General features: G+C 40.2%; 1 protein-coding gene across 1 annotated transcript in view; it reads right to left on the reverse strand.

The window, feature by feature from the left end:
* The window catches only part of Cdh2 (cadherin 2, type 1, N-cadherin (neuronal)), a gene marked incomplete at its 5' end in the record, with an annotated part of 219,980 nt that overhangs the window by 37,862 nt on the left and 168,533 nt on the right, over positions 1 to 13,585 (reverse strand). The window contains 3 exon segments of the mRNA XM_005372737.2: positions 2,152 to 2,337; positions 2,995 to 3,132; positions 11,339 to 11,511. Of these exon segments, the coding sequence (XP_005372794.1) occupies positions 2,152 to 2,337; positions 2,995 to 3,132; positions 11,339 to 11,511 (497 nt within the window).

Below are 13,585 nucleotides of genomic sequence, written 5' to 3' on the forward strand. Positions count from 1 at the left end.
GGACTTTCACCCTTAATTTCCCTTGATTACCTTCTTCCACAGGAGGTGGAAATAAGTATACTGTGTGGTAATAACAGGGAGGAAAAAAGGGCATAGAGAGCTGTCTTGCCATCACTGGTAACTTCAAAATGATTAAGAGCTACGGCTCAGGAGAAAGCCACATAATTAGCACAAAGGACAGCAGCTTCAGAATGCAGACCACCTCCTGGAATCTACGGGTTCCCAGTTTTCTTCTCACTCTCAGTTCCCCAATTTAACCTTCTTTTCTCAATATTTTAAACAAGACAGGAAAGAAGCCAGAAAGTAAGACTGCAATATTTCAGTGACTTCACATCAAATGGTCCTGACACAGTGTTTATCTATGCAGCAGGACCCACTGTTATGTCTTTTAAGGAGTACACTACTCACTTTTCCTCACAACAGCACCGTGACTTGGGACCTATTATTTGCCCCCCTTTTCTGCATTACAGAAGGGAGGTTAGCAGAGGTGAAACAACTGGATCTGGTCACTGTAATGGCTTGAATCTAAAATGTCCCCCAAAGTCTCCTATGTTCAGGTGTTACGCTTCTGGAAGGTGAGTGGATGATGGGGATGCCATGATCCACGGATGAGTTCATGGTGGAATGTGCTCTTGGGAAGTGGTCACTGGGGGGCATGACCTAGAAGGGTGACTTCTTGTGCTTAGTCTCTCCCTTTTCTCCGTGATTCTAGCTTTCTTCTGCCTTGCCCTCCCACCAGGCCAGTTCTGCCTGGAACCAGAGGTCTGTGGGCTAAACCTGGGAAAGTGTCAAAGCAGTAAAAGAACACAGCCAGACTGAATTGGGGGTTCCAGTAGGACTTCCTGGTGCACCATGAGCCAAGTTTATTGAGCTGGGTCCTTTACAGATAGGGTTAGGGGGTTGGTGGGATGGACTCAGGTGGGGTGAGACAAAGGAGGCCATGGGACTGGGGGAGTGAGAAGAGCCGAGCACGTGGCCTCAGCAATGGCGAATGTTCTGTCATGGTGCTCCGGGGCAGGTTTGCCATGTTCTAACAGAGTGGTAGGGTGGCTACAGGACGTGGGGACAGACTGTTCGTGAAACTTAAGCAGTTGCTCTGGGACCTCTGCAGGGCTGGGGACAGATGGGGGAACAGGTCACATCTACCAAAACCCTCTGAAACCATGAGCCAAAGTAAACCTCTCATCCTTTAAATTGTGGGTGTCGGGTATTTTGTCCCAGCAATGGGACAGGGACTACCATGGTCACACAGGTGCCAAAGGCAGGCCTAGAATTTGAACAGAGACACCTGCAGCGTGCGGCTGCTCTTCTTGGTCCCTATTTCTATATTTGTTCAGAAAGTGTCCAACCCATTTTAGTTGTGCAAGCACAGCACATAATTCCTGGTAACTGGCATTTTTGTGCACGTTCTGCTATAAATTAAATTCACTTGCAAATCAAGAATGTCTTAGTGGGATACAGAGTAGTAACTTTCTTCCCGGCATGTGTAAAAGGAAGGGGTGCTCACTTGAACGGCCTTTATGCTATAGCTAGTATTTACTATACTTGAACAATGTTCTTTCTGCAACTGGCACTGAATTTTTTTTTTTTTTTTTTTAACCATTAAGTCAGAAGAACCAGTTTCTTAAAGTCTTGAAAATAGCATTTAAAAACAGCCATCTTAATGCAAAACCTTTCAAAAAGGTAGGTCCTCTTCTTCCTACTCATCCCACTACACTTCAGCAACTTTTTGTGGCAAACAAATACCCGCCTGTAAGATAACAGCTGTACACCTGAGGATACCAGCTGTGGTATATCGCTCTTAATAGGTATCAGTAATGATCAAATTTAAGGATGTGATAAATCACTGATCTATCCACTATACTGACAGTTAACATTGCCGAGGCCAGTCCTATCTTCACACTGGTAAATCTGTCCGAACTCATTTTATGATTATCATATTCTGGGGATAATGAGAGGGTGCCTATGTTGACCTTAGCTTCAACATAAATTAAATAAGAACATGTAACCTGTCAAATAGGTATGAATTCTAGATTTAGAGATCTTTGGGGGGAAAAGTGTCAAGATTCAATAGCAACGTAATAGGGTGGGGAGGCATATTTTGGTCACTGCTGAGTGGCTATTACAGCTCAATGGCCCCTGAGCACTTACTTTTACCACGGTGACTAACCCGTCGTTGCTGTTCGGATCTGTCTGAATGGCAAACCGTCCTGTAGGATCCCCACCGCTGATTCTGTACACCGCGTTCCAGGCCGGTGTGTGAGGCTGATCCTTATCGGTCACAGTTAAATTAGCCACTATGACATCCACCCTATTCTCAGGGACTTCCCCATAGAACTGCAAGAAAGACAAACCTCAATCAGAGGAGTGACAGGGACAACTGAAGGACACGTTTTCTTGATGACCACACCGCCCTAATTTTACTGCCCATTAAATTTTTACTACCCACACTAAATGAGGAGATGGATAGCACAGGTAACTGCAGCATTTATGATTTTTTAAAATACTGTAACACTTTTCAGCAGTCTTTTTATTCGTTTCACCAATTATGCTACATTTCATTAGTACTTAAATTAGCATCCATTTGTGAGTGTGTAGGTGACTAATGTAAGGTCAGGAGAAAGGGTTTGTTTGTGAGAAAAACTTTATTTGACATATAGATAAATACATAGTGACGAAGTAGTGTCAATAGTCATGTAGTCTGTGCACCTGAAAATAGCTGCAAGAATTTTGCAAGAAGAGCACAGTAGCTTTTCATGATATTTGTTTCTGGCAGAATATTTCGACATATTTAACAATGGACTTGCACATGATGAGGGGAGTTACTGGGATGCTGGAGTTAAAGCTCTAGTGAGGGAGATGTCTGAGTCCATAACCAGTCTATCATCAGGGTAAGCAGGTCCCACTTCTATGTAACACATTTATTATTCATGACAAAACTTCTCTGTAATGGACCACAGGCCCGAAGTTCTGTGAATGACAGGCTGTACTTACCGTCATGGCAGTAAACTCGGGAGGATTGTCATTGACATCTGTCACCGTTATGACGGCCGTGGCTGTGTTCGAGAGGCCGTATGTGGGATTGCCTTCCATGTCTGTAGCTTGAATTATTAACGTATACTGTTGCACTTTCTAAAAAGACATAAAGATAATGATTTAAATGAAATGAATTCCTCAGGAAGACATAACGTTTGTTCTGTAAGTGGTTCTTTATTACAGGCAGAGGGTGGCATCGTTTCTTCTGATTAACATTACTTGAAATTTTCCAAGTGGAGTTTACTTTAACTCACCAAGCACAGGTCTGCTCTTTGTCTGGACAGATTTAATTGTGTCTATTCACCTCTACACTCTGGAAGCAACTCATGGCAATGTGCGATATTCACAGCTGGGCTGAAACCTCCAGCCTGTTTTCACCTTTCCTTTCCTTCACAAGATTGTGAGCAAGCATTCAGGCCTTTTGAGTCCTATTTACTTTGTCATAGGTTAATTTCTACCCCGCTTAGGATACTAAAGACAATGAAGAAGCTCAGGGCAGAGTGAAGAAAGCAAACAGGGCTCATGCAGTATATTTTCCCTTTGTGTGTTCTTCTATAATGTCTTTCTGTTATAATAAAGTTGACAGATTTGTTTCCCCTAATTCCCTTCATTACATACTGTACTACTCAGAGCTACTTGGAGAGATATTCTTAACCAAAACCTAATTAAAGCATTTATGTTTGTACAGTTAGTCCTGGAAGTAGGAGGTATTTAATGATTGCATATCCGATGGATTGACATTTGGACATAATGGTCTGTACACATTTATCTATAGAGGGTTTCTGTCAGGCAGACATCCATTACATACTTTCCAGTTACAGACTGTTTTAAAAGGAGGCAAATTAAACAAAGAGAAAGATCTCTAGACTGTCTGAGAAATCTACAGCACTACTGCACAAAGGTTTACAACAAGAAAACCTAACCAAAACCAGTATCTAAAATCATTTGGAGGGGGCTGGGGATTTAGCTCAGTGGCATAGCACCTGCCTGACAAGCGTGAGGTTGTGAGTTCAATTCCCCGTACCGGAAAAAAAAAAAATTATTTGGAATATTAAAGTATGAAATTTGTGAAAACTGGCACATATTTTCACAAGATGATTTTTATAATGTTAAAAAATTATGAACAGTTAAGTTATTACTTTATACAAAAACAAAAACAACAAAATACCAACTGTCCCTGCAGAGTGCAATCTCCCCAACTGTAAATACAGTTAACATTATGAGTGGCCATTCTTAAGGTTTCTGGAGCTCAGATGGAACAGGCACACATTTTAGCTTTTGATTCAGTTGTTAAAGGGGAGGCAAAGAAAAGAAAGGAGTAGGAGGAAAAGCCAGAACTTGAGCATTAGATTTTAAGTCTGTCCATCCAAATGTCAGTCTCTAGCGATTATTTGTCTTCGTAAAAGAGAAAATAGCACTTTTTTTTATTTTAAATGAAAAACCCATAAAGGGCTAGTGCTGGTTGAACCATTTTAATTTTTCTGAGCCATAACCCTTGATGATAATGCTCAGGCAGGCTACAATGCTTCTCAGTCAGGAGAGTCACTTCTGTGTAATGTTCTCCTGGTTACTTAGAATTTAGCAGGGTCGATAGTCCATTCAGCTTTCCTGCTGAAAACTATGAAAGCAAAAATTTGAAACTATGAAAGTTTATTTTATTTGCAGCTAGTTTTTGAAACAGATGAGTATTTTTTTTTAATAAAAGGAATTTATGTTTGAAGATTTGTGTTTAAAAAATTCTCAAAATGGATATTATATGGAGATACGGTAACTTTCTGACGTGCAGTCTACAAACATCTTTAAAATATATAAGCATGGTACAAACAATTTTGTAATTGAGCTGAAATACTGGGATCAGTAGCTAAGACTTCAAATTTCCCATTCCTTCAAGCTTAACCTTGAAATCTTTAAATATTAAAAGAATATTGTTATTATTCAAATTAAAAACAATCTACTTAGTAAATAATTCCATCTCCACTTTTAAATGCCTGACTGGTAAAATGCTCTTTTATTTAATAAGAAAGACTTGATAACATGTGTTTTAGTCACACCATACAGCTTCTTGCCTATGTATTCATTCAGCATCTGGTTCTGAATGACTAACACTTAGATTCCCGCCCAGTTTGACTTCCCACCCTCACAGGCTCATAACGGATCCAGGGATTCTGCGACAAAACGATTCCTCACTTCCTGTGTTAGAGGAGATAAAAATCTCGATTCATCTGCTTTTTAGCACTCCTTCTTTATCTGTGACTCACCCATTTTACCAAAGCTATCAGCTCTCCTTCATTTAGTCCACACACTTTCGTCTTTCTTATCAAAAACCTCCTCATGACCCCACATCTTTCTTTACATTTGGCAATTCTCCCAGTGGTTCTGGATCAAGGTGACAGCACCCCTCCAGAAGACTGTCTTTTGTGACACTGGAAGTGTTACTGATATCTAGTGGGTGGAGGCCAGGGATTCTGCTGAACACCTGCAGGACTTGTCCCCAGGACAAAGATTCTCCATCTCAAAAGGTCAGTAGTGCTGTGGCTTACCCAAACACTCTGTCCCCCATTCTGAGCTTGACAAACACACCTTCAAGTCATCTTTTCGATGACCTCTTAAAAGTTCTTGAGGCAGAGCTGTTTGGGTCCTCAAGGCTGTACCCGTGTCACATCTCAACAATGTTATGGCAATTTCTGTCAAGACAGCGTGTCCTCTTCCACCTTACTCACCAGAGTTGACCCTGTGCAACCTCTGGCTCATCCCCAAGGTGAAAATGCCCGTGAAAGGTGACCATTTCGAATCCACTGGGGACACGGAAGCTACCTCGACAGTAGGTAACTACTGACCTTCTCAAGACCTTCAGGAAAGAGGACCTGGACAGTTGCTCCCGGAAGTGGCAAGAACAAGGGGATAACTGTGTTCAAAGTGAGGGGGATTCATGGCGATGTGTCTTTTACTGTAAAAAGTCTTTTTAAAAAATTAAACATTCACCTTAGCTTTAAAAAAAAAAAAATCACATCACATACATCTGTTCTTGCCATAAGTCTGCTTTTCCACAGGGCTCTTGCTTGCTCACGTCTGTGTCACTGCTATACACGGCCTGACCTCGTGCTCGGATGACTGAGCAAGGAGGAACCTTCAGCCTTGCATTATCTTCCATAAATCACTTTATGTTAAGCAAAAGCCATCTTCCTATTTACATGGTTAGCTATAATTTATTTATTAAAACTTATACTGGGAGCATAAACCAGCTATTTCTCAAATCGCAGTGATTCATCTGCAATCTTCCCAATTCTGCGATCTCTTTGCATTTCTATACCGTGAGTCATTTCCTATTTATCTCCTTCTTTTGAAGCTGACATAAATTTATTATAAAACCACCATGAATGGAAAACTAGTATCGTCTGCCATAAACAAGACTCTAAAGACTATAATTCTTGGGTTCCAGTGGTCCCTGTTTGGTTGAGTAGCATCTAAGAGGCTCGGAGGTCTCTTGTTTCTCCAGTTTTTTCTGTATGTACCAAGCAAATTCATTGTACAGGTACACTTGCAGCATATTTTTAAAACCCTAAAGTGGGATAACATCACCGAGTGCAGAGGTAAAAATGTTATTATTCACTTGATATGATTCCTTGTATCTCTACTAAATGCCAGGCAGTGTATTATCTAATTGGATAAAATGGTAAACAAAACCAGATATGGCCTTGGTTTCATTATGTGATAGAAATGGACAGAGATGGGCCACGTGTACAAATGTTTTATGCAACTGCACTAAGAGCAGGAAGAAGTAGCACAAGGACCATTTTATCCAGGGTGCCCCAGCTGCTCCACAAATAAGGGGGAGGTACAAATTCATGAAGTATTTAGGAGGAATATGAGAATTTGATAACCAAAGAGACTGGAGTTCTTGGATAAATTATGCATGGTAAAGGGAATTGGAACATGACCTTGCGAGGCAAGGGACAGGACACTGCTCCCCTGAAATGGGAAATTAATCCTAAATCACAGACTTAGAAAGAAGATAATAGACTTGCTTTTGGAAGCACAAACGGGGTCAGGTTTTGGATCGGTAAATCACAATGTCAACAAAACTTAGGAGGGAAGAACACGTTTGGGACTCAGGGTACAAATTAGTAACTGGTAACCCCCAGCTCCCTCATCTGTGAAAAGGGACTAAAAAAACTGTCTACATCTATATAGATTTGGATGTATTTCCTGTATGTGGAACAGTGTTCTAAGGGCCTTGATAAGACAATATAATGACTTTTACTGAGGTGGATCACAAGTATCCAGCAAAGTACTAGGCACTATACATTATTTCATTTATTCCTCACAATAACCCTATTAGGCAAAATTTTATCCACATTTTACAGACAAACTGGGGCTTTTGCAAGATGAGGACACTTGCCGTGGATGCCCAGCGGGAAGTGACACGGACAAGACTGGCACCCAGGTATCTCTGAATCAAGAGTGTATCGTCAGCTGCCCCACTGCGTAAGTAAGTGCCTCCAAGGCCGTCAGAGTCTGTGCAGGCTGAGTGCTTCAACATGCAGCTGCAGTCCCAGGTACTTGCGGGACTGAGGCAGGAGGAGCACTTGTCCTCATGGGCTTGAGACCAGCCTGGCCAGCAGAGCAAGACCCCATGTCAGAACAAAAACATGAACGAAACAACATAAAATGCAAGGGAGCACAGTTGTCATCCCCTCACCTGTCATCCCTACCCTTGGGAGGCTGAGGTAGGAGGAGTGTCAATTCAGATTCCACCTGGGCTTGTTAGTGAGAAGCCATCTCAAAATTTAAAAAGATATGTATATTAAAGGGGGCTGGCGATACAGGTTTGTGCAAAGGCCCTGGTTTCACTCAGTTACCGAAGATAAAGCAAAGAGAAGAAAAAGCATGTGTGAGGGAAGTGCACATCTTGCATGGGGGCAGCAGGCAGAGGGCCAGGCTTCCGGCAGAAGAGGAAGGAGTGGGAACCGCGCACCGAGGAGGGCTGCCCTTTCAAGGAGTCTGGTGTTGAGCTGAGGGGAATGTCTCATCACTGCACATCTCTTCAGGGTTCCTGCTCAAGGTGAAAAGATGATGAGCAGCTGCCTCCCTGAATGCTGAGCAGAGGAACCCAGGTGCACTTTCTAGGTAACATGGCCCGTGTACACAGAGACGCAGGCAGACACTGTGGATGCCTGGGAAAGGGTTAAGGACCAGCTTTCATTAAGTGAGGATGGGACCCAGTGATGGACAAGGGGGATTCCAGCCTAGAAGACAGGACCAGAGGAACATGCGCTCTACTGTTAGACTGGAAATTGCATATAACTGAATGAACGGCTGGAAACACTTTGAAAAAGAGAAGCAAGACGTTTCGGGGTGTGGGGTGGAAGAATACATTGCACCAAGGCCTTAGGAGGTCTGGGATGCCACATCAAAGCCCTCTAACTTCATCCCATGAGGTACACGTACCAAGGAGACATAGGGCCCAGGTAGATCATGCAGGAATCTGTACAGGAGAGAAGGCTGCAGATGCGATAGAAAGCGAGAAAACACGGCTTTAAGGCAGAAGTGAGGGCACAAATAAAAGGATTGCTAGGTTTGAAAAACAGGAATCATCATTCCTTCTTTGATGTGAGAAAAATTGTTTGAAGGAATCAAAGCAATGGGCTTAGGAGATGCTGCAGCCATTTATGAGGGTGCTATCAGGGCTGCATTACGAGGGCAATGTACACTGAAGTTGTTTGGGCCCTATGGTGAACCAGCCTTGTGCCATGTTACATAAACCTTCAGCCATCCCGTGACATAAGCGGTATTTTTGTCTCCATTTATAAATGTAGGGCTGGGGTTACAGGTCAGTGAAGGTCAAGCAGAGACAAAATTCAAACCTGGGGAAGAAGCACTGAGTAATCCGCCCAGAAAGGACACAAGACAGACACAAAGATAAATGATTGGGAAAGGAAGAGCACGCCACTACCAAGCGACAAAAGAGGTCACAAGGCGAATGGAAGAGTAGATAAAGCAGTGGTTATAGCTTCTGGAGAACCTGAGGAAGAGTTATTTTTTAAACTTGCAGATTAAAGAAAATAAAAAGTTGAATTTCAGTAAGATTTTAATGAATAGGAGTTCCATCACACAAAGGTGTCATATATCCTGAGAGAACGACAAGTCAAATTACTTTCGACAAAAAAGAAACTGTGAATTCTAATAGAAATAAAAGAACTTCAAGCCTTCACAAGGCCTGAAAAAGTCAAAGTAATTTATCCTCTTCCTCGGGCAGAATTACCATAAACCATCCAAGATAGATAGTTTTTCTATGTTAAATGACTTTCAGAGAAGGAAGGTTTTCCATAATTTTTCTAGTAACTCATTGTTGTGTTTAATAATTTTACTGTCAAGAAGCGATTTCTCATCTTGTATCTAACTCACGACTCTATGTACATTTCAAACTCATTTCTGTGCTGTCGCCAAGGGGCAGAGAAAGCTTTCTCCGTCCACTGGCAGAAATACTTAACCACCGTTACGGCCGCACTTCCACCCTGTACACTAAATACAGTCTCGCTTGGATTTTTAAACACGGTTAGAATGCTTTAGGAAGACGGTCTTTAATTCTTAATGCCTCCTTGCATAAGACAGCTGGGCTAAATGTGATAGGAATATTACTGAATGCAAACAGAAATGAAGCCCCACTCCTTTATCTCACAATGACAGTGCGAATGAAAAGAGAAGTATTAGGATTGTGAACTGATCTAAATTTACTTGGTATGTGAGCAATCTGGCACTCAAGAAAGAATATTGAAAAATACCCCACAATCTCATAAAAAGTATGGCATTCATGCTGAGTTTATTGGCATATAAGAATAGTATTTCATACAGTAATGGAAGAGGTGAAAAGACATACAAGTTCAGAATATCACTGAGCTGAAAGTACTACTGCAAAAATTCATTTCAACAACCTCTGATGCAAAACATTCCCAGAAAAAGACTCACTGACAACTGGAATTTAATAGGTACAATGTCATAGGCACACTTCTCACTCCTAAGTAAACCTCTCAGTTCCTTTTGGAACAAAGTGATCTTTATCTCGTATTACTTTATTATAGCGCATCTAACACTATCTTGTGTATACAATTAACAGCAATGGAAATATTTTCTTTGATCCAATTCAAGTGAAGGCTACTATAGCAAATAAAGCATCAAAAAAAAAAATACCTACAGTGACTTCTAGAATCCTTGTCAATATTTATTGTGGTGGGTATGATGTTTCCTTTGGACATACAAAATCTGACGTCTCATTACAGTAAAAACTAGCTCAGCCAGAAATCTACAAAGCATGAATCCCTATGACTTGGCATTTTGATAATTCACTCAACTGATTATTATGGATGGCTGAAATAATGACCTTGAGGAGCTATAAGAAAATGGTCTGGACAGAAACTGAGAAAAGATATATGTGTTTTATTAGGGCTGGAGTTTTCATGAAATGATACAAACATAACTTAAATCAGAACCTAAAGAACTCAAAAGTTCAAAATCATGAGAAAGATACGAGCAATTCCAGGCAGAAGGAAATCTCCTGAACAAAAACACACAGATACACAGGAACACACTGGGCAGAGGTCTGTTCTATTGAGATGTCTCACCTGGAAATTCATGAAAATACTCATTTTCAATTAGATGGATACTGTGTGGGATTGCAATGTCTTCACTATAATATGGCTTTTCAACAAAATACCATGCCAGAAATGTGCTTCTTTACATTTACAGTTTTAAATGATTATCAGTAAAATGAATATATTTAGTAGTGTTCCAACCCATTAAATACATTAATCTTAGAATGGAGGGGTAAGTTCTATTTAGGAGATAATCTCTTTATGCTAAATGAGGCTATCCATAGGACTACAAAAAAATGAATCACCTACATTTCATTTGTAGCCTCTTGAAAATACAAAACTCAAAATTTACCCTTAATTTATGCAAACACTATTTGGCCATGATGTTTAATTTCGCTCTCCCCCAAAATTTGTGACTATAAAGGAAAACTGAAAAAATTCTAAGAATATTAAAAACTAGGTACTAGAGGATGTTGACTTAGCTTAGTCAATTATCACATTAAATATTATATAGGCGAGCAATGATGTATCCAGGATACATGTATCATGTAACCAATATGAAATGCTATAAAAAATCACACAAAAGATTTATCAATGAAAATTAGCATAAGGATAGCAGTGTGAATGTATCATTACCTGGAATTAAAGTATATTTGAATCTGCTCACCTTTAAGATAAAAAACAAATTTAAATACAGGTTTTGGTTGGCTTACTTCTCGATCAAGTCCAGCTGCCACTGTGATGATATCTCCAGTCTCATTGTTGATTGTAAACATGTTAGGTGAAGGAGTGCTCGGAGCCTGGGACAGGATTCTGTACCTCAACATGCCATTCAGGGCATTTGGATCATCAGCATCAATAGCAGTGACAGTCATCACGTATGTTCCTGCAAACGGTAGACATGGAAAACAATGTTACCCTGCATTTCAGGGCTCCTATGCAGAAGGTGTATCTCCCATTCGCTATGTCTTACTTTTGCTTTTTCAATACTAATATTTCGTATCATCTAGATGTTTAGAAACACCACTTTAAAGAATATAAAACACAATGTAGATAGTTGAAAGGTTATATAAGATAACCATAGTTATAGTCATTTTTTCCATAATTTAGAAGACAAATTCACTCCATGATGCCAAAAAGGTTCACTGCAGCATCTAATTTATATAAAATGCAAATAAGAAATACAGATGCCATCAGAAACATATTTCCTGGCTGCTGATTCCTTTCCTAGGTCGGTTGTATTTTCGTCTGTTAAGCAACAACATTTAGAATGGCATGCGAAGTGTGACTTCAGCGCCTAAGTCACTTTCTGAAAGTAAGCTGTGTGCATAGCAAGGCAGACTCCATTACTCAGGCCATCAGCAGCCACCTCATGCATTACTGCTTCGGTACATTGAATAGGGGTTTGGCATTGTGCTTCATTTTTTCTCTTGGAGATTGAAAGAATACTGTAACCAACTTAGGGACTTCAACTTATTGGACATTTTAGAAAATAAATCTATAAAGAATGAAGAGCAAGTAAGTCCAAATTAGCTGGACAAAGTTTAGTTTAGAAGTCACTAAGAAAAGCAGTTACTATTTAGAATGGTTTATTTTACAGCATTTTTTCAAGAACTGAATTATAAATGTTCTATCTCTAGCTTATCTTTTGAGTACCTTAAAGGAGAAAATTCTACCTTTGCTCTTCTGTGCCTACATGGTATACTTTCCCTTGAGAGTTAACTTGATTAAGATGCTATATGCATTCATAAATTTCCCCAAGATGAATGCAATTATTATGTATTGCAAACACATACTAATAATAAATAAACTAAAAAGAAGAATAATTAACCATGGTTTGGTTACACTGATCAAATTTCTGTTCAGACCTTGTCCCTCTAAACAAGAAATGCTTTTTGGCTATGTACCATCTCTACACCTTGAGCCAAAATACTGATAACTCCATTTAACTCAAAAGATATCACATTAAGAAACCTTACCTAGAAGGATGTTTTCAAACTTACAGAAAAACCACAGGAAATAAACATGAAATGTCTTTACTTCTACTGATTACAATAGTATTTTACTTGTGGGAAATCCATGGTCAAATGCATAATAAATATAGCCTGAATGATTTTTTTTATCAATTTTTGTGAAGCATCATATTTTATAAAGTTTGAAGAACAAGAGGGAAAAACATTAAATGATTTTTAGAAACAAAACTTCTGCTGAGAAAAAAAGAGCACAACGTTTATCTATTTTCGGGATACCTGCATAGGTTGTGCTTTGGGAAGAGTGTGTTTAGCACACTTTAATTATGCTGCATTTTGAAGCAAAGAAAAAAGCTACTCTGAAAACGTGACTCAGAAAGAGCTGCTGATGAGTAAGCCTCCTGTCCAGCCCTCCAGGGCCTCCCCACCCCAGCCCTTCTTTCTGAGGATGCAGAGAAGTGCAGCTGGACCAAGAAAAAGTATGTGCAGGGCACAGTTGCTTATATCTAAAACATCTCTTGTGGGTAAGGGAGCTGCATGAAGTTATACAGATGACCAAAGTATTATATAGCTCTGTTTTACATATTAAGGCTTTATAAATTGCTAAATAAATAGCAAATTAAATCTCTCTAAACACCAACTCTTCTCAGGAAGGCTGGCCACACTTTTTCCTCTGCTACCCAGACTACTGCCTGTACACTGGCTTTTTGCCCTCAATGGGCCTCCTGTCACCGCTATTTTACTGTGACCAAAATTTGCAGTGTTTTCTGTACGAGAACCTAACCTTTGTCAAAGACCATTTCATAATGGGTGAGGCTGTTGGCCAGTGCTGTTCCTAGGCTAGGACAGTTCTGCTACAATTGAAAAGAGGATGCAGAGGATCCTAGGGCCACCCAGAAAGTAGACAGCCAGAAGGTAGAGGGCAGCAGCCACAGCTCTAAGCTCCTGTTGTAATTTTGGTCTTCAATATTTGGTCTTCAAAATTGGTCT

This window comes from Chinchilla lanigera, unplaced genomic scaffold, assembly GCF_000276665.1.
Source record: "Chinchilla lanigera isolate Chin_1 unplaced genomic scaffold, ChiLan1.0 scaffold00001, whole genome shotgun sequence".
Lineage (NCBI taxonomy): Eukaryota > Metazoa > Chordata > Mammalia > Rodentia > Chinchillidae > Chinchilla > Chinchilla lanigera.